At 65.3% G+C, this 20,807-nt stretch overlaps 1 protein-coding gene across 2 annotated transcripts; it reads right to left on the reverse strand.

The window, feature by feature from the left end:
* Nucleotides 1–9: 9 nt before the first annotated feature.
* Nucleotides 10–19,521, reverse strand: CASKIN1 (CASK interacting protein 1). Of its 2 annotated transcripts, XM_024233785.2 has the most exons (20): nucleotides 19,267–19,521; nucleotides 13,241–13,292; nucleotides 13,008–13,105; nucleotides 12,313–12,458; nucleotides 12,120–12,215; nucleotides 11,910–12,040; nucleotides 10,246–10,354; nucleotides 10,059–10,167; nucleotides 9,871–9,965; nucleotides 9,600–9,717; nucleotides 8,187–8,288; nucleotides 7,991–8,079; nucleotides 7,831–7,915; nucleotides 7,657–7,748; nucleotides 6,701–6,811; nucleotides 6,516–6,617; nucleotides 4,656–4,794; nucleotides 2,388–4,394; nucleotides 1,682–2,111; nucleotides 10–1,481 (listed from the first exon to the last, which is right to left on the reverse strand). In XM_024233785.2, the coding sequence occupies exons 1-20, from the start codon at nucleotides 19,358–19,360 to the stop codon at nucleotides 1,385–1,387; spliced, it is 4,302 nt and encodes a 1,433-aa protein (XP_024089553.2). In that variant the 5' UTR covers nucleotides 19,361–19,521; the 3' UTR covers nucleotides 10–1,384. The 2 variants fall into 2 exon arrangements, with proteins under 2 accessions (XP_024089553.2, XP_054390556.1); XM_054534581.1 differs by having other exon boundaries at nucleotides 845–1,481; nucleotides 9,871–10,167; nucleotides 19,267–19,411.
* Nucleotides 19,522–20,807: the final 1,286 nt, after the last annotated feature.

A 20,807-nucleotide genomic window follows, 5' to 3' on the forward strand; every position in this document is an offset into this window, starting at 1 on the left:
CCAGGCACCTCTGTTTCCTGCTGTTTATTGACAGCTGACGGCAGCGCCTTGCCCAGACCTCCGCTGCCCACCTGCTGGAGCCCAGCCTGGGCCACCCTCTGAGGAGAGGCCTGGGGGGACAGCTGGGCACGTCCACTCGCAGGGAAACACTGGGTGAGACAGCAGGAAGGGGCCCTGCATGCCCGGACGCCACCTCCGCCAGCCGCCTCCACCCGCCCCACAGCACAATCGCTGGTTTTCGGCCTTTTTAAAAATTTTTTTTTAAGAAATGTCAAAGTTGTGCCCAACACTGTGGATCAGCAAACACGATAGAGGAGACCAGTCAGTACTTCTTGGAGGGGGCAGGGGGAGAGAGAGGAAAAGGGAGGGCAAGAATGACCACACGACACAGCCTTGGACCATGAGCAGAAGCGTCCGTGGGAACTCCATTGGGGTGGACGGGCTGCCTGCGCAGCCCCTGGAGAGGGGGCCAGGCACACCCTCAGGAGCTGCAAGCCCGTGGCCTGGCCTGCTACATGCCCTGCTTCCACGTGGCTGCCACGCTGACACACCCACATTCACCAAACCCACCCGCGCCCTGGGACGCAGCCAGGCCAGGAGGAGGACACGGCCGCCGAGAGCAAGGCACAACCTCGAGTTCTTGGGGCGCAGAGAACTTAGGAGAGAAGCACGGAGGAGCCCCCGGCAGAGCACCCGCCCCCGGGGCCCCAGCCTTCCACCTGTGCTAGCGGCCTGGGGCCTCCACTCTGGCCGGAGGGAGGAAGGACCGCAGGCAGACAGCCTGGGCCTCTAACAGCTTTTGTCCGGAGCTAGACTTCGTGTCCTTTCAGTTGGTAAATGGTTTTCTATAGAATCAATAATATTTCTTTCTTTAAATATATATTTGTTAAAGTTATACCTTTTTGTTTCTCTGGGGAAATCCGCCTCAGCTCATTCCCAATAAATTAATACTCTTGATAGCTTATATTCTGGGGGTGCGGCGGGGCAGGGGGGCCCTGACCTTGGTCCCCTGTCCCTTGTGCTGCGCCCGAGCGGCTGGCCGGGCGTCCCGATGGGCAGTTCTGTGCTGGGCCCGGGCCTGTGCGCTGCCCCATCCCTGGTCCCGGGGCGCCCTCCCCTCCCGCGCGGGCAGGAGGCCCAGCAGGTATTGCACGGGGAGCAGCAGGTGGGGAGGACCTGCGGGCGCAGGGTCTGCCCAGAGCCCTTGGAGCCCCCAGCCAGGCGGTCCCCGGTGGGCGCCCCGGCCCGGGCCCAGGGGCCGGAGTTGTGCTTGTGCAGGGCCCTGCCCGGCCGCTCGCGCCGCGCCCAGACGCGCCCATCCTGAGGTATAGGTCAGTGTGCGGGGAGGGCCCGGGCGGCGCAGGCGGGCCCGGCCAGGCGGCGCTCACTCCAGCATGGCATCCAGCTGGTCGGCCAGGTCGTCGAACATGCTGCCGATGTCGTCCAGGATGCTGCCAGTGCTCTTTTCCGCCGCCGAGTCGCTGCGGGGCGCCGGGCGCGGGGCGTGAGCGGGTGGGGCGGGTCTGGCCACGCCCACCTCGACCAGGACACGCCCGCGGCCCGCATCTCCGTCGGCTTCCGCCTACCGCAAGACGACCTCGGCCGAGCCCCGCTCACGGCACGCCCATCTCTGCCGAGCCCCGCCCTCCGCCCGCCAGGCCCGGCCCCGCCCCGCACCTACCGCGGGCCCTGCGCGTCCTCCTGCCGGATCTTCTCCTCCACCGCCTGCAGCGCCGCGGCCAGGCACGCGCTCGTCTCCTCCAGTTTCTGCCGGGCGCTGTCCCCTGGCGAGGCGCCTTCGGGCGGGGCGGGGGGCGCGGCGGCGGCGGCGGCGGCGGCGGCGGCGGCGGCGGCGCGCGGGGGCTTGGCGGGCACGTGCAGCGCGGGCGCGCAGGGGGACGGGGGCTTGGCGGGGCTGGCGCCCAGCGAGGGCGGCGTACCGGGCGGCTTGGCGAGGGCGGCGGGCGGCTGGCGCGCGGGCGAGGGTGCGGGTGAAGGGCCAGCGCTGCCCGAAGGCAGCCCCGCGACCGCCTTGGCGGGCTTGGGCGCTGTGGGCGGCGGCGGCGGCTTGGGAGACACGGGCGGCGGCGTGCCGTGGGCGCGCTTCACCTCTGCGGGGAGGACCACGCTGGTACCGAGCGAGCACGAGTTCCGCCGCCGCGCCCCCTGCCCCAGCCTCCCGCGGCTTCCTCCCCAGCGGACCGGGAAAGACCCTGTTCACCTTGCCCCCAGCCCTGAATGGATGAGAGGGTCTGGGGACAGGTCCCCCCCCCACCTGGGCTTCCATCAAACCCAAGAAAAGGAAAACCCCTCAGACCACCGAGTAAAGAGGTGGAGCAGGGTCCTGTCGCCCCCTCGCCCCACCCTGGCTGGGCCCATGCACCTACCTGGGCTGCCAGGGCCTGGCAGCGGCACCTTCTTGGAGGTGGGTGTGGGCGAGCCCTGGAGCTTGGGCACAGGCTGCGTCAGGACCGGCTTGGGAGAGACAGGAGGCTTGGCCGGCTTCCGGGCTTCGCCCTCGGGCGGGGGCAATGGGGGTAGGTGCGCCAGGTGGGTAGGCGGGGGTTCGGCAGGCGGGGGCGGTGGAGGCAGCTCCGTAGGCCCAGCCTGCTCCGAGGCCGGTCGGCGGCGCACGGTGCCAGTGCCATTCTGGTACACGGACAGTGGCGGTGGTGGCTCAGGCCCGGTCTCCCGCTCCTTGGCCTTGGGCCGGCGCTTGACCGTGTCGGACTCGGTCAGGATGAACTTGACGTTCTCCTGCTGGTTCTGCTTGGCCCGGATGCGCCTCTTGAGTGTGGCGCTGGCCTCCACCTTGGCCAAGGGCGGGCCTTCGACACCCGCCTCGCCCTTGGAGGGACCCCGAGGCCGCTGCCGGCCAGTGCCATCCTCCACAAAGGGGCCTGGGTCTGCCGACTCCCCAGGCCCCCGGCGGGCAGTGGCCAGAAGTCCGGTGACTGGCCCGCTGAGCGTGCGGCGCCGGTTCACCACCTCCCCGCCAGGCCCGATGGCCTCTTTGTGTTTCACTGAGGCCAGCACGGTGGCCACCCGGCCCGGCTCTGGGCTGGCAGGGCGGGGAGTGGGGTGGCCCTCAGGAGGCCTGCGGGCAGCCCGGCCCCCACCCCCAATGGAGGACAGCTCCAGCATGGCCGCGATGCTCTTCACACTGCCGGCACTGCCCGTGTCCACGCTGCCGGCCAGGTCACTGGCCCGCCGGCACTGTGCCCGGACCCCCAGCAGGCCATCCTCAGGCTCGGCGTCTGGCACCGGCTCATCCGCCAGGTTGGCACTAGCCAAGGCCGAGCTGGAGCGCTTGGGTGGGGGCGGCGGGGGCCCCTTCTTTCGGGGCCGCACGGCGAAGGACTGGCTGCGGTTGACGTTCTTATCGGCACCTGCGGGCGCCCTCACCGAGTGGCTGCGGCCTACGCGCCGCTGGACCGTGGCATAGGGGCCGGCAGCAGCAGGCACCAGCAGCTCGTCCCGCTCTGGCTCACTGTCGGACGCCGCGTAGCGATTCAGGCTGTGGGCCCGCTTCTTGGGCCGCCCCGGCTCCGCGTCGGCCTCCGGGGGCAGGCACAGTGTGGGCACAGCCGTGGGCACGGGTGGGGGCGCAGGCCCTGGGGCAGCCGGCCCCACCTCGCCCTCCACGGGCTGGGGCAGCACGTAGGCAAAGCCGCGGTGCGTGGGTGACTGAGGCAGGGAGCGGGGTGACATGGGGCGCTCTGTTGGCGGCAGCAGCTGCGGGGTGGGCTTCACCTTGGCCGTAGCTGGGGCTGGACCATGAGGTCCCCCAAGGGCCTGGGGAGAGCCTGGTCGGGTTTTGGTGGGCGTCTGGGGGGGCGTGAAGTGGCTGGTGCCTGGTGGGAGGACCTGCCGTGGCTTGCCAGGCACAGGGGGCACGCTGGCCCTCTTGACGCTGTGGCCGTGGCGGCCGGGCCGGGCCTCCTTGGGCGGGGTGCCGGGGGCTGGGCCCTCATCCAGGAGGTACTCCTGGCTTCGAGACATGGGGCTGCTGGGCCCAGGGGGCCCATCTCCCAGCAGCTCCTGCGAGCTGCTCATGTGCCGTGCCCGACCACCCAGGCTGGACTCCTGCCGCGTGGTGGCCCTCGGGGTGGGTGGCAGGTGGCTGGAGGGCTTCTCGGCGGTGGTCCCCACCTCAGCCGGGCCAGTCATGGCAGCCTGCAGCTCGTCACTGAGCTCGCTGTCCTGGAAGGTGGTCATTTTAGGGGACTGGCAGTCGGCCGGTGTGGGCTCAGGCGGGGGCGGCGACTCAATGGCCATCACTTCAAGAGACTGGGGCGCCTTCCGGCGCGGGGGGCCCCCCTCATACTTGGCGTATTCAGCCTTCTGCAGCTCTGCCAGCTTCCTCACAGCGAGCATCAGCTTCTTCTGGTGCCCTGAGTGGGGCGCAGGGGGCAGGTCAGGTGGACCAGGAGGCAGAGGGGCAGGAGCCGGGCTAGGAGCGGGGCTGGGCTGGGCTTGGGGCTGGGGCTGGGGCTGAGCCTGGGCCTGGGGCTGCAGGCTGGGGCTAGGGGCTGGGCTGGTGGCTGGTGGCTGGGGCTGAGGCTGAGGGCGGGGCTGGAGCTGGGGCTGAGGGTTGGGCTGGGGACGAAGGCTGGGGCTGGAAGCTGGGGCTGGGGCTGGGGCTGGGGCCTCACCCAGCTTGGTGATGCCGATCTCCTGCAGGTCCTCCCAGGTGATGTCAGTGATGAAATCGATGTTCTCGTAGCCATTGTCTACCAACACCTTGTAGTACTGGGCCAGGCCGATCATGGACAGCCACACGGCCAGGTTAGCCTACAGAGCAGACACACAGAGGGGCCACCTGGGCTGGCTGCCCGCACCCTGCCCATCTACCTGGAGCTGGAGGAGGAGGGGTCACGGGGCCAGCAGGGCACAGACAGACAGGAGGACAAACGGATAGGCCAGGGTGTTGGCACCAGAAATGTAGGCAGAGCCTCGGCTCAGGTACCAGACACTGCACGCCGCACATCGAGCACATGCGCACACACACAGGGCTGACCACATCCACAGGACACCCTTGTTGGGGGGGGCAGAAGAAGGCACTTTCCCACCCGGCCAGGCAGCCACTAGTACAGCACCATGGGGAGACACACCCCAGAGTCATGGACACAGACGTACAGGGCCACACCTGGTACAGGAACACGCACATGACTTGCACGCTGCGCTCCCAGCCATGCACAGGCACCAGCACCCTGTCCCGTTTCACACTCTAACCTCTCACCCACATCAGACACAGGGCCACACACATGCCACACAGCCACAACACACACACGTGCCAACACCCACAGCAATCTGCACCGAGAAACACCCGATCACTCCCCGAGCGGCATCCAGGCGTCCACACTCCCAGCTGGAATTCACTCATGCAACTGCTCTTCGCACACTCAGCCACCCCCAGGTGCGCGGCAAGGCCCATGGGACCCGGACCTGACCCCTAGGAGGACCCCCGAGCCGCCAGTTGAGTGAGGCAAGGCAGGGTGAGTGTAGACCCACGCACCAGGTGGCTTTTCACAGCCACCGATCACCTCTCCTGTTGGGAGCCCAGAGCTCAGTGTGAGGCCCAGAGAGTCTGGTTCGGTTGGGCTAGGCCTGGGCCCACCTTCTTCAGGCCCAGAACCCATCCCACCGCACAGGCACCTCCCTGTTGTTTTGCTCTTTTTGAGACGGAGTCTCGCTCTGTCGCCCAGGCTGGAGTGCAGTGGTGCGATCTAGGCTCACTGCAAGCTCCGCCTCCCGGGTTCACGCCATTCTCCTGCCTCAGACTCCCAAGTAGCTGGGACTACAGGCACCCACCACCACGCCTGGCCGATTTTTGGTATTTTTAGTAGAGACGGGGTTTCACCATGTTAGCCAGGATGGTCTCCATCTCTTGACCTCGTGATCCACCCGCCTCGGCCTCCCAAAGTGCTGGGATTACAGGCGTGAGCCACCGCGCCCGGCCGCACCTCCCTGTTAATGACGGCTGGCCATGGCGTGTGCAGGTATCGCTGAAAACGGGGGTGTCAACTATTGGTGAGGACCACACGTGCGGTGGAGCATGTGTGCACGCACACAAGTTGGTGAACGCCTGCAGGGTGTTCCATGCACGCCTGCCGTGCGTGTGGCTGGCACGTGCCTGGGTGCATGAGCATAGGCAGCAAGCATGGTCCCCTGCAGTCTGCATGTGAGTGGCAGTGCTTGGAGGCTTGGTGGCTGGGGGTCCCTGTGGGGCAGCCTGCATGTGGAGGGAGTCCTGGTGAGAGCATGGACATAGGGAGGGGACTCTCCTGACTTCAGGCTCCCTCAGCAACGATGACCCCTGGACAACATCACCTCGCCCCTGCCCCAGTGACAGAACAGGGGCTGACTGGGAGGCTCCCTGCTAGCAGGACATCCTCCACTCTCCTCTCCCTCAAGCCCCTGAGGGCGGGTGGGGGCTGTGGCCAGGGAGGCAGGTTCTCTGTCTGTCTGTCTGCCCGTCCTGGGCCCAGCCCCTGGGGTGCAGGTGGCCTTACGGGTTTGTGCTCAGGCAGCCAGTCGGGGATGCTTAGGCCGCTGATCTCTGCCGCAATCTTCTTCCGGTGGCCCGGCTTGGTGACACCAATGGCCGTGAGGTCCTAGGCAGAGGGGAGGCTTGTCAGCTAGGGGCTGGGCCCATCTGTGGGACGCAGCTGGCGCTGGCGGCGTGTGGAAAGCTCACCTCGGGAGTCATGCGGCTGATGGTGGGCAGGTCGTAGCCGGCGCTGATGAAGTTGGGGGCGTAGAGCTGCAGCTGGAACGCGGTGAGCCACTGGCTCACGGCCTCGGAGCTCTGGAAGACACAAGGCACCCACTGCAGGCTCGCCTGCCCGGCCGCGCCCTGCCACCACAGCGCCTCCTTCTCTGCTTGGCCGGCCAGCCGTGCAGTCACTGCGTCCGCTGTCCGCTGCTCCATCTGCAGCAGGCCCCGGTGAGCCTGGCCCGTGAGTGATCCTCAGTCCGCAGTCCCCGAGGCGCCTCCTGGAGCATCCTCCACCCTTCCGCCGCCTTCTGGGATCTCCACCGGTGGGGGGAGGGGGTGGGGCCGCTGCTACTGTCTGCCACACGCCTCCCTGACTGTCCCCTGCTCCCGCACCAGGGACGCCCCGCGCCACCTTGGGGATGCAGGTGGTGTGGCCCCTTGGAAGGGGGCTCTGGGAAAGGGGCCTCGGGCTGGACCGGAAGGTGGGCTCTGTGCCCACAGGCAGGGGTGCCTTGCCTCCTCCACCGTGCAGGACTCAGCCAGCAGCTTATACCTCTCCGGCACACGAATGCACTCACACACCACACGCCGCGCCCATGCACGCGCCGCACCACCTCATACCCAGCCCCTTCCACCTGTACACAGACACGCGTGCCCGGCTCGCAGTCACACCATCACACACGCACCCCACACACACACATGCACACACGGAGGCACAGGTTGGCCCACATGCACAGCCTGCACAACAACGACACCCGTACACGCGGGCAGACGCACACACAACACACACAGACAGACAGAGGAGAGGGTCTGGCCTGGCAATGCCCCCGACCCCACCGCAGCCAGGCCAGGCAGGCCGTGTAGGCACCCATCAACCCATCAGCCTTACAGCCTCTCCCTGGAGCCCACGCCGAGAGCACCCCCAAGCCCTGTACCTTGCCCTCCGATGCTGGCTCCAGCTTCTTGGGCGGCTGCTCCCCATAGACCTGCCCAGCGTGGGCCATTGGAGGCTGGGACCGGGCCGCACCTGAGGACGAGAGTGGGTGGGGGACAAGGGCTGTTGGGCTGCTTTCCTCTGTCGGGCTGCATGGCAGCATCCTTGCTCTTACCTGCAGAGCCTTCTGGAGGCTTGGCAGGGCTGTCCCCTGGACTGGACTCGGAGACAGACTTCTGGGAAAGCACCGTTGCCAGGAGCTGCAACCCAGAAACACCGGCTTGTCGCCTGCTCCCAGCCCTGGCCACCCTGGCCCCGGCCACCACCCCACCTACCTTGATGCCCTCAGAGCCCGCGTGTAGGGCGTGGCCCCCGCTGCCCCGGCCGCCAGCCACGCCGCTAATGCTGCCACTTCGGTCCCCACCTGCCAGCACAAGGGAGCAAAATGAGGCCAGTGCCGGACCCTGCCTGGCCCCACAGTGGTGCCTTGTGGAAGTCCTGCCACCTCTGCCCTTCAGGGACCCTGCCTACCTGCAAAAGGCTTCCTCAGCACCCAGATCTCCTCTGGGGGTGCAGAGGGTCCCGATGAGCTGCTTCCCTGGGGCAGGCTTGGTTCAGTGCCTGCTCGGGAACCTGTGGGTCAAGCAAAGCCTCCTGAGTCCTGGGCCAGCGAGGGCGGGTGCTGACGCAGGGGAGGCGGGGCAGAGGCCGGCGCAGACACAGCCCGGGGTCTTCTCTGCCCATCGTTGTCTCCAGGGAGCTGAGAGCCCCTCAGAAGACCCCTCCCACCTCAGACGTTTAGAGCAGGAGAGAGGCAGACACAGCCAAGCCCCGGCATCCTGCTCGTGGCCCTGGGGTCCTGCGGGCAGGGGCCAGAGATTGCTGGACGGTGTGAACGTCTCTGTACTGGGGAGTGAGGGGCAGGCAAGAAACCCCCACAAGCTGGAGCCAAGGCTCCCACTCAGGAGCTAGATGGCCATGGTGGGGGGCTGGCCCTGCCTGTCAACCTCCATGTCCTCTATCAGAAGTAAACGGGCCCCTGGTCCCTTGGAACCGCCACGTGGGGCTTCACGGCCTGGGCCCCTGGCCTAGTCCCTCTCCTCAGCCTCCTGTTCCTCAGATGTGCCGAGCTCTTGCCTGCCTCAGCGCCTTTGGTTTTTTCCTTTTTTCTTCACCAAGAGCAAACACTTGAGTGCCTTTGTTTTTATCATTATTATTTTTTTGAGACAGGCTCTTGCTCTGTCACTCAGGCTGGTGCAATCTTGGCTCACCGTGGCATCCACTTCGCAGGCTCAAGCAATCCTCCCACCTCAGCCTCCCAAGTCGCTGGGGCCATAGGCGCACACCACCATGCTTGGCTAATTTTATTTTTCGTAGAGATGGAATCTCACTATGTTGCCCAGGCTGATCTCGAACTCCTGGGCTCAAACAATCCTCTCGCCTCGGGCTCTCAAAGTGTTGGGATGACAGGCATGAGCCACCACGCCTGGCGCCGCCCCCTTTTAACGCACAGCTCCTGCCACCTGGAAGCCACCTGCCTCTCAGAGCATTCTCTGGCCTTCTGCGACTGCCTCATCTCAAGCAGGCCCTCCCTGTGCTCCGGGTCACTGGTTAGTACATGTCCTTTCATGTTTACTTCGCTGTCCCGTGCCCCCTCCTGCCCCAGGACGAGCTCCTTGGGAGTTGGGTCCCCATCTGTCCTGGGGGCCAGTTCAGAACCAGATGTGGCGGCACACAGTGCTTGGTGGAACGCACGAAGGAATAGGTGTGGGAACGGACGAGGAGACGGCTGCTGGGGCACCCTGATGCTCCCCACTCAACCCCACACTGGCACCCAGAAACCCAGCCCTGCTGGGCCCCCACCCTTAGCAAGCTCGCTGCTTCCAGCCCCCAAGCCCAGGGTGCATGGCTCCTGCCTGCCCCCCAGGGTGGGGTGGAACTTGCCTGCTCGCTTGACGATGGCCTCGCCCAGGGAGGATGGGAAGTAGCCCACCCGGTCATTGCCCGTCCGGTTGTCATGGATACAGCCCTTCCACCGGCCATCCGGATGCTGCTCGAGGACCTGGCCAGTAAGGTGGGGGGCGCTCAGGGAGATGCCCCCTTTCGCAGAGTCTCCTGCTCAGTGCCCCCTAGTTGCGGTGGGAGGGTGTTCTGGGGTGCGCACGCCCAGGTGCCGCCCCCTCCCTGCCGAGACGGCCCCTGGGGCCATGCTTACTGTGATGATGTCCCCCGCCTTCACGTTGAGGCTGGTCAGGTCGTAATTGTTGCAATAATCCTTGGTCGCCCGGACCTGCAGGGCCGCTGAGGCCTCTGGGGATACAGGAGGGGGCCCCCCGAGTCCTGCAGGCTGATCTGGCCCAGCCCCAGCCCCAGCCACTGCCCCTCTGCCCTGCCTGGGCCCACCTCGCAACAGCTGCTTGATCTCCCTGCTGGCATGGGACGTGGTGAACTGGTGCACGATGTCCAGGGCCGTCTGGCTGTAGGTGTTCCTCACATGGGCATTGATCCCGCTCTGCACATGGGACAGATGAGGCTCTGTCAGGAGCCCCTACAGGCCACTGGGCCCAGCGCCCCTGGGCCCCACACTCACATCCAGCAGCAGCCGCACCACCTCCGTCTTTCCGCAGAGCGCAGCCTCGTGCAGGGCCGTGCCGGACTTGGTCTGGCGGTTAATGTCGATGCCAGCTTGGAGGAGGAGCCTGGCGGGAAGGCAAGGTGGACAGGCGGGGCCTTCCAGCAGGAGGCCGGCCCCAGCACCCCCAAGCCAGGCCTCCATTTCCAGGTACCCCAGCAGTCAGCTTGGGGGCTGAGGATCATCCAGCCCTGCCCCATGTCTCTGACATTCACTGAGTGCTGAGCGGTCTTTTTGTTTGTTTGTTTTTTTTGAGACGGAATTTCACCCTTGTTGACCAGGCTGGAGTGCAGTGATGCGATCTCGGCTCACTACAACCTCCACCTCCCGGGTTCAAGCGATTCTCCTGCCTCACTCTCTGGAGTAGCTGGGATTACAGGCACCTGCCACCACGCCCAGCTAATTTTGTATTTTTAGTAGAGACGGGGTTTCACCATTTTGGCCAAGCTGGACACGAACTCCTCCCAAAGTGCTGGGATTACGGGCGTGCACCACTGTGCCTGGCCTACTTTTTCTAAGACAGGGTCTCACTCTGTCACCCAGGCTGGAGTACAGTGGTACAGTCATGGCTTACTTCAGCCTCAAACTCCCGGCCTCAAGCACTCCTCCTGCCTCAGCCTCCAGAGTAGCTGGGATTACAGACATGTGTGACCATTCCCAGCTTTTTTTTTTGCCTTTATTTTTTGTAAAGACCATGTCTTACTATGTTGCCCAGGCTGGTCTCAAATTCCTGGGCTCCTGCGTCAGCCTCCCAAAATACTGGGATTGCAGCATTTTGAACCACCGCACTCAGCCGCTTTTTTAATAAAAAGTAGAGATGGGGTCTCTCTCTGTCACCCAGGCTGGAATGCAGTGGCACCATCCTGGCTCACTGCAGCCTCGACCTCCCAGGCTCATGCGATCCTCCCACCTCAGCCTCTCAAGCAGCCGGACTACAGGTGTGCGTCACCACATCCAGCTAATTTTTTGACAGGGTCTTGCTCTGTCACCCAGGCTGGAGTGCAGTGGCACAATCACTGCTCACTGCAGCCTCAACCTCATGGGCTCAAGTGATTCTCCTGCCTCAGCTTCCCAAGTAGCTGGGTCTACAGGTGTGTGCCAACACACCCGGCTAGTTTCTATATTTTTTGTAGAGATGGGGTCTTGACATGTTGCCCAGGCTGGTCTCGAACTCCTGGCCTCAAGCAATCCTCCCTCCTTGGCCTCCCAAAGTGCTGGGATTACAGGTGTGAGCCACCGGGGCACCCAGCCCACAGTGAGCACTGTCGAAGGGCCCTCCCTGTGCTAAGACTTCCCAGCTGTTATCTTGTCTGATGCTAGTGTAGGCGCTGCCGTGAACCCCACTTTACGGATGGGAAAGTGAGGCTCAGGGAAGTTCAGCACCTCCTCGAGCGCACCCAGGAGCGGCGGGGCTGGGACAGAGACGTCGCAGAAGCCCCCTTCCCAGCCCCTCAGCTCATCCTGTACGTGGGCCCCGGAGGCCATGCCAGAGGCCTGACCAGGGACCCGGGACCCTGCCTGCTCCCGCCCTATCCCCAAGCCAGAAGCTGGTGCCCTGAGCCCCCGGCTGCTGCTGAACCCTGGGGACCCTAAGGCTGGGCCCTCCCTGCTACCGGCTGTACCTGATGATGTCGATGTGGCCGTTCTTGGCTGCGAGGTGCAAAGGGCTGGTGCCGTTGGGGTCGGTGGCGTCTCCCGGCCGGGGCTCTAGCAGCGCCGCACACATGTTGCTGCTGAGGAGCAGCTGGACCACCTTGAAGGAGGGGTCAGGGTAGGGGGTCCTGATGTGGGGCTCCCCAGCCCCACCCCACAGGGCTCCACAGGAGACTCACCCCAACGCGGCCGAACTCGCAGGCCAGGTCCAGGGGTGTCTTCCCCGAGTTGTCCACCATGCACGGGTTAGACTGGTGCTGTAGCAGCATCTCAGACTGGGGGCCGAGGGCGCAGTCAGGTCCGCATATCCTCAGGCCCTGCTGCCCCGCCCCTGCTGCCCCACCCCTGCCCCCACCCCCCCTCGGGCCTCACCACATCGTAGTGACCGTGCTGCGCCGCCAGGTGCAGGGGGATGTGGCCCTCATCAGATGGGATGTTCACGGCCGAGCCCGCCTTCAGCACCAGCTTCATGGGCTCCTTCCGGCCCTGCCAGGCCGCATAGTGCAGCGGCCGCATGCCTGGGGGGCGAGGGGATGCTAGGAGCTGACCCTTGACCCCAAACCCAACCCTGGAGGATGGGGGGTACTGGGAGCTGACCCCTGACCCCAAGCCCAACCCTGGGGCGTGGGGGATGCTGGGGGCTGACCACTGACCCCAAGTCCAACCTGGGGGATAGGGGAGTGCTGGGACCTGACCCCTGACCACAAGGCCAACCTTAGGGGGTGGGAGCGTGCTAGGATCTGACCCCTGACCCCAAGCCCAACCCTGGGGGGTGGGGGTTGCTGGGAGTTGACCTTTGACCCCAAGCCCAACCCTGGGAGGTGGGGGGAATGCTGGGAGCTGACCCCTAACCCCAAGCCCAACCCTGTGGGTTTGGGGGGTGCTAGGAGCTGACCCCTGACCCCAACCCCACCCCTGGCCTCCAGGACCCTGATCCCAGGAGGACCTGCCTGAAATCGGACTGAGACCCTGGGCTGAGACCTCAGCCAAGGACCCATGCAGGCCCTGGGGAGCCCCCGTCACTGCCCCCGCCCCTGCCCCCACCAGAGGCCCTCGGCCAGTCTTGCCTTTGTTGTCCTTGATGTCCACAGCGGCCTGGGCCTCCAGCAGCAGGCTGATCAATTCCGTGTTGCCATTCAGGGCCGCGTGGTGCAGAGCCGAGAAGCTGGCATGTGCAGAGGACACATACAGCAGAGGCCCTGACGCCCTGGCCTCCCCGGCACCCTGCCCTCCCTGGCACCTAGGCCTCCCTAAGAGCCACCCTCCCTTCCAGGCAGGCACCACCCGGCTCAGAACTCACCCATCCGGGTCCTGGAAGTTGACATTGATCTTCTTGGTGGAGCCCAGGAGCTCTGGGGATGGAAGGAGACTCGGTGAGGGGAGGCTGTGCCAGCCCCTCCAGGCGGCCTGCGGGCAGGGAGAGGGAGCCAGCCATCTCCCCGGCAGGCACAAAGCTGCTGGGCTCTCAGTCTGCACTCACTCGTCCACTCGTGCACTCACGCGTTCAGCTCTGCCCCACACCCTGCCCCAGGTGCCAGCTGCTCGGGCCTTGGTGACCCATTGTCCTTAGATGTGGGGGTTCACAGTACTAAGGACTCAGGCCTGGAGTCCTTGTCCCCACCTGGGGATAGGAGGCAAGGCTGTGCACCCACACAGGCACACACATGTGCACACACACCCCTCCCTTGGGACACTGGCTGAGCACCTGCCAATGGTGGGAGGGAGAGAGCCGGCCCAATCTGTCTCTCAGAAGGATCCAGATGGGGCCGGGGGTGGCCAGGGAGGCTGGAACACCCGGAAATGGGGGTATCTCTGGGGGAGGATCTGCGTCTCCACCGTGCAGCACCCCCACTGCCAGCCCTGGGCCACAGCCAGTGTGGATGAGCAGAAGTGGGAGGCAGGCGAGTGGGCTGGCACCTCTGAGCAACCTCACGCGAACAGCTGCCTGCTCCTTGGCGACTCGGAGCACCTGAGGCCAGAGGGGCCCACGCCCTCCCTTCAGGGCCCCAGCGTCCTCCTGGGGCCCCCTGCATCCTGGCCTCCCCCAGCCGGCTGCCAGAGGAGGGAAGCCCACCGATGCCCTCCCAGTGGGCTCTAGTCCAAGCAGACTTGGGCCAAACCCCCGCCTATCTGGGCCGTGGTTACATAACCCATTTGTGGGTCAGTCACTCTGAGAGGGGAGCTGGCAGGACAGAAGCCCCTTTGTCCAGGCCCAGGACAGGGTGGGGGCAGGAGCTGAGGGCAGGGGAGTTGAGGGAGTCGAGGCACAGGGCTGGCTGCAGGGCTTGCACAGTGACCCACAGCAGCCCCTGCTGCCCCGGCCCCAGCCACTGGACACAGGGTGCGGGTCCCCTGATGACCCACGAGGCTGGCCGAGGGAGCCAGACTGCTGTGAATTCGAATCTCTGCTCTGCCACTCACCAACCTGCGTCCTTGGCTGCTGGCGCCCTCCCTGAGCTGGAGCCGTGGGTGCTAACAGGGCCTCCCGGAGGTGTGAGAGCATTCCCAGACACAAAGTGTGTACGGCCTGGCACAAGTCAGGACTCGGTGCATGGCGATTACTAATATCAGCCGTACAGGAATCCCACCCCCAGCTCTCTCCAGCCGGGGGTTTCTCCTGGCAAGCAAAGGCGTCTCCAGCCTCACCGGCCCCTCCCCCTCTGCTCAGACACTGCTGGCACCAGTGTCCCTCTTGGTTAGTGGCAATGCCATCCTTCCTGACCATGGTCCAGGCCAAAACCTTGGAGCCAGCCCTGGGGCCTTTCCCGCACACCTATAGCTTGTCTGTCAGCTCTGCCTCCCAGACATCCCCGGAGCACACTTGGAACCCTAGCCCTTCTCCCCACAGCCACTGTCACCAACCTGGTCCAGGCCAGCATCTCTGGCAGGATAAGTGCCATCCCCTCCCCACTGGTGTCACTAAGGTCTTGCCACATCCCTTGGTCCAGCCTCCACACCCACCCCTGTCAGGGTTCCCTGGGAAAACATGAGTCAGGCTCTGTGCCGTGGCTCACACCTGTAACCCCAGCATATTGGCAGGCTGAGGTGGGAGGATCACTTGTAGCCAGGAGTTCAAGACCAGCCTGGCCAACACAGCAAGACCTTGTCTCTACAAAACATAAAGGAAAAAAAATTAGCCGGGCACGGAGGGGTGTGCCTGTGATCCCTGCTACTTGGGAGGCTGAGGTGGGAGGATCACTTGAGCCCAGGAGGCTGAAGCTGCAGTGAGCTGGGATCACACCACTGCATTCCAACCTGGGCAACAGAGCAAGACCCTGTCTCAAAAAAAAAAAAAAAAAAAAAAAAAAAGGGAGAGAGAACACGAATCAGATCCCGCCACTCCTCTCCTGAAGACCCCCTGGCAGCACTGGTCTCACTGGGAGGGGAGGCCGACACTGGACAGTGGCTGTGCTGGGAGGGGAGGCTGAGATTGGACAGTGGCCATACGTGGGGCTCCTGTTTTGCTCTCAGTTATCATTACTTCCCTCATTCCTGCTGCAGCTACACAGGCCTCCAGACCTTCCTCCAACATATAGGCTGCCCTGCCCGGGGCCTTTCCACATGCCCTGTGTGCATGTGTGGGCTCCTCTTCCCTAGTCAACCCCACAGCCTCCCTCACATTTTTCAGATCCTTACCCACAGGCTGCTCACTCAGCATGCCCTCCCCATCTGAAGTGGCCCTGCCCGCCCCGCAGCTGCTGTGCCTGGCTCTGCAGCCCTCGTCACCACCTGCCACGTCAACCTCCTTCTGCTCTTGCTCCTACCCATCTCCATCACTCAACTACCAGCACCAAGTGGACAAGGGCCGTCATCTGTTCTGCTCACGGAGGAATCCTCGGTGGCTAAAATGGTGCCCCGCGCAGATGAGGTGCTCAGTTGCGGACTGGATCGATCTCATCCCCCACACCCTGCCTGGCCGCTGAGGCGACTTCATGGGTGTGCGGCCTGTGCTTGGCTCAGAAGGACCCCATGCCTGCGGATGCTCTCCTGTCACCATCTTGAAATTCTTTTTCTTTTTTTTTATTGGAGACGGAGTTTCATTCTTGTTGCCCAGGCTGGAGTGCAATGGTGCGATCTCGGCTCACCACAACCTCCACCTCCAGGGTTCAAGCAATTCTTCTGCTTCGGCCTCCAGAGTAGCTGGGATTACAGGCACGCACCACCACTCCTGGCTAATTTTGTATTTTTAGTAGAGACGGGGTTTCTCCATGTTGGTCAGGCTGGTCTCGAACTCCCGACCTCAGGTGATCCGACTGCCTCAGCCTCCCAAAGTGCTGGGATTACAGACATGAGCCGCCATGCCTGGCCTGAAATTCTTCTTTTTGAGCAAGGGGTCCCACGTTTACATTTTGCATGGGGACCTGGGAATTATGTCGTGGAGCCTGCCACCATCCCTTGCCATTAGCTAAAGGGAGCGCAGGTGTCACTGTCCCGTGCATCCCCGCCAGGACCACACTCAGGAGGTTCTCCCCCCAGAACGCTGACCCCTGCTCTTCCCAGCTCCAGGGTGGCCAGACCTCAGCACGTCCCCAGGACTGCCCAGGCCAGGCCCTGTTCTCCCTCCCCCAGCTGAGGCAGCCAGCGTGGAAACCTTCTCACCCAGCCACACCTGCATGGGCTGAAATATCGGAGGGGCTGGAGGTCAAAGCCCAGAAAGTAACATCTGCCAGTGGGGGAGGGTGTCTCCCTCAGGAAGGGGACCACTCCCACGTGAGGAGGGGTGCCTTACTAAAGCCATCTCGTCCCTCTCCCCACCCACGGTCTCCTCAAGGGGGAAACTGGCTGAAATTGGATGGAGGCAACTTGAGGTCTTGGGACACGCTAACCCCAATTCCTGTGGGGGACAGTGGGTACCCAGGAAGGTCCCAGAACTGAGAAGGGCCTGGGGCTGGGGGCTGTTTCACCTGGAAACGGGTTCTCTGGATGAAGCAGGAGCAGAGCATGGCTGGAGGGGGCCGGGGCCAGGATGAAAGTCCAGGAGCCCCCCTCCCTCTCCACGAGGTCCCTAAGCCCTGTGACTCTATGATGGTAAAGCCCTTACCCCCGACCAGCCCTCTCACTTCTATCCTGAGCCTGTCCCCACCTCTGGGGTCCAGTCCATATCCCAGGCTAGAAGGGAGCTACTAGTGGGCTATTAGAAGGTGAGAGGGGGATGGGGCGCTGGCCCTCGGTGCTCAGGGGTGTCCTCCAGGGCATTCTTGGGCCTGCCTCCATGGACAGGGGGCCTCCATGGATAGGGTCCGGGTCAGAGGGAACAGTGGGTCCCGCCCGGCCAGCAGGAGGCCAGCCCCTGCCCCAACATCTCCCCCAGGACAGGCTCCTCTTCCCCTCAAGGACAGCTGCTAAGTGTGTGCATGCGGGCACAGGAGGCTCCCTTTAGGGCAGGGCGAGTGGGGGGCTGGCTGAGCCTGGGGTAACTCTGGAGCAGGGGGTGGAGGGAAGGGACCGGGCACCCAGAGGGGACCATGGAAGCAAAGCTCATGGGGACAGCCCTGGGCTCATGGGGCCCTGGAGGACACTGCGGGACACCCCTCACCTCGTGGCCCAAACTCAGCTGTACTTTACTGAATCAAAATACATCTTACTCCAAAGCAGGCCAGCGTTGCCATGACGACGGAGCTAATTCATGGAGGGATTTCTTCTCTGATTTATTACACCCGCCCCTGTGAGTCAGAGAGCAGGAGCCGGGGCCAGGGCAGGTGTCTCTCCTGCCCCAGAGGCCAGGCAAGACAGGCAGACACGCAGGTGAGGGTGGAAGCCCCCACACCTCCCCAGAATGGCCACAATAGAAGGGAGGAGGAACCTCCCCAGAGCTAAGCCCCCACTTCCCCAGCCCCTGGCCCTGGGCCGTCTAAGGCTGCGGTCATCGCTGGCATTTACTGAGCACTTACTGAATGCCTGGGCTCCAAGTGCCCAGGCTCACTGGTCTTAGGACCCCACCGTGAGGCTGACATCCCATCCTACAAACGAGGAGACTGAGGTCCACTGAGCTGGAGTTGTCTGTGTCCAAGGTCATGCGGCCACTAGGTGGAAGCCTTTACCTTGCCTTCTCTTAAGCCCTGCACCTGCTCTCCCGGCTGAGCTGAGGCTGCCTCTGCCCACAAGCTCTCCCTTTCTGATCTCCCGGACCAGAAATCAGCTCAGGGCCAGCCTGCAAGGCACCGGTGCCCCCTCTCTCTTACTGCACACAGTGGGCAGGAGCTAGCCAGTCATGGGCCGCTGGTGAAGTGCGGGGGAGTGGGTCCTCCTGGGACTCCAGGTGCCCCCCACCGACCTCCCAGAAGCCAGTCCCAGTTCTTGGCATCCCCCTGGAGGAAGGGGAGGGGGACTCTCTGGCTTACAGTCTGTGGGGGTGGAGGGAGGAGGGAGGACGCCCAGACCCCACTTGCCGACCTGCAGAGCCCTGTCCGTGCCCGCACAGGTGCCCTGACACACTGACACGGCTATACGTGCGCAGCCGCACACGCCGCTGGTCCACACGCCCATCCATCCATCTCCGGCGGCCCCCAGGGAGGCTATGCGCTGAGCCAGGATGAGTGCTGGGATCAGGGCTCTAAGCTCCCAGTCCTTTCCTGGGGCGGGCCATAGGGCAAGCTAGGGATGGCCAGTGGTGGTCCCCGACTCCCTCATCGCCTCCTTTCCCAGCAGGGAAGCTGGAGACCCGAGTCTGCTGGAGCCTGCCTGCGCAGGGCCTCAAGCCCTTGCCCCCAGGCCGGCCCTGCCTGGAGTCCAGCCTGCCCTGGGCTGGGCGACCTTGGGCCTCTGCTCTCCCATCAGTAAATGGCCCCCCACCGGCCATGCCAGGGCAGCCACACCCCCAGCGTGGTCCTGCCCCCACCTTCCCTGCAAAGCGTGTTATTAAACGTGGGGCGGGGAGGGGGTATGCCAGGGACTGTCAGCTCCCGGGTCACCCCTCGCCGCAGGGGCCCCCTCCCTGTCTGCCCGGTGCGTGTGGTGGGGGGGGCATCCGCCTCGCCCTTTGAAGGCCCCAGCAGAGACCTCCAGCTGTCAGCCCGCAGCCTGGGAAGGGAGGGGGACAGAGGTAGGGAGAGAGGGATGCGAACGCCCGCGGCCCGGGAGGCGGGTGCCGCCAGATGCCCGCTGGGGGGCTCAGGGTGACGGCCGGCTCTCGGGGCCAACCCATCTCCAGTGCTGGGGGCAGCGGGTGGGTGGCACGGACCGAGGGTCTGGGCACTGCTGGCCCCGCCCCGCCCCCGGGGACCCGACAACGTCCTCTCCCCGCCCGGCGCCGGGTCGGGTGGGGGGCTCCGCGCCGGGGAGGGGCCCCCGGGGCTCCCACCCGCGCCCCGCGCCCCCGGCACTCACTGGCCTTCCCGGGCCGCGGCCTCTGCAGCAGCCTCTGCGCGGTCCCTACGTCCTCCGCCTTCACCGCCTGCACCAGCTCCTGCTCCTTCCCCATGGCGCGGCCGGGGCCGCAGCGACGCGGCTGCGCTCGTGCGCTCGGCGCGGCTCAGAGGCGGCGGCGGCCCCGCGGCACCGGCCGCCTCCCCCGCCGCCTCCTCGCCGCCCGCCGCCCCTTCGCCCTCCTCGGGCTCCGGCTTGGGCTCGGGCTCCCGGCGCGGAGGGGGCGGGGAGCACGTCACGGGCGGGGGGCGGCCCGGGGGCGGGGGCGCGCGGCGGGCGCGGGGCGGGGGCGCGGCACCTGGCGCCGCCTCCCGGACGCCGGGGTCCGCTCCCGGGCCGCCGACCTCCGTCAGCCCGCGCCGGCCGCGCGCCCGGGCCCGTGGCTCCGCCCTCCTCGCGCCCGCCCCGGGACGCCCCCTCCCCACGTGCGCGCAGCGCGCTCAGGCCAGGCCTCTGCGGACGCGGGCGGCCTGGGGCTGCTAGCCGGGCTGGGGACGCGGCCGCCGGGGGTGCACTCGGAGCCCCGACGCGGCGGCGGCGCGGGGCTGAGCCCAGAGAGGCTTCTAGAGGCTGCGGGACCCGCGGGGGAGGGTTCCGAGGCAGCGGGCGGGCGGGGACCGGGCGCCGAGAGACCCGGGCGCCAGTGGCCCTGGAGCCGGCCCGCCAGGCTGTCAGGCGTTCCTGGCCCGGGGTTCCCGTGGGAGGTGTTGAGGGATTGTGAAGAGGAATCTCCCAATAATGAATTCGGTGTCAGGGAACCCGCACCCCCAACCCCCAAGCATCCTCCTGCTCCTCTCCGCAAATAATGCGGGTGCCACAGCTTCCCCCAGCCTCAGCCCGAAGCCCGACCCCAAGGTAGCCCCTACCACCCCCACTGAGGGAGCTCAACTCCCCACTCCCGGCACCGACTGGGGGTCGCCTCCATCTCCATCCACATGGGGCTGGAACCTCCCGCCGGTACCAACCGACCCCGGCCCACGTCTGCTCACTCTCCAGCCTGCAGCCCAGGCAGGCGGGTCCTGCTTCCTGGGTGCTGGAGGCCCCGACTTGTCACCCTCTGAGCTTCTGGCTGAAGGCTTGGGCCACCCTGCGCCTCAGGCCCTCTCCCGTCAGGCCTGCGGCATTCTAGAGGCAGATCAGTGGGGGTCTGAGTCCCGGCTCAGGCTCCGTTACCCTCATCACCCAAGCGGGCAAGGCCGTTTGGAGAATTTGGGGAGGCTCGCACCCATTCTATGAGGCGTGGCCTGGCACCCCACTGTGTGTGGCCCCAGACCATTGAGCAGTTCCAGGGGGACGGAGGAGGTCAGAGAGCAGGGACAGGGAAGGTGACAGGCACTGGGGTCCCGGCATCCTGTAGGCAGCTGGCTGTTCCCGTTCCCTCCGTGGGGTCTACTGTTAGGTTCAAGTAGCAGCCCTTGGTCTTCCAGCACTCCTGGAGGGGGTCCCCAAATGCTAGGGCCTTTCCTCTTGCCCTTTCCAACGACCAGTTGAGTACTTGCTGG

The sequence above is a fragment of the Pongo abelii genome, chromosome 18 (genome assembly GCF_028885655.2).
Source record: "Pongo abelii isolate AG06213 chromosome 18, NHGRI_mPonAbe1-v2.0_pri, whole genome shotgun sequence".
Taxonomy (NCBI): domain Eukaryota; kingdom Metazoa; phylum Chordata; class Mammalia; order Primates; family Hominidae; genus Pongo; species Pongo abelii.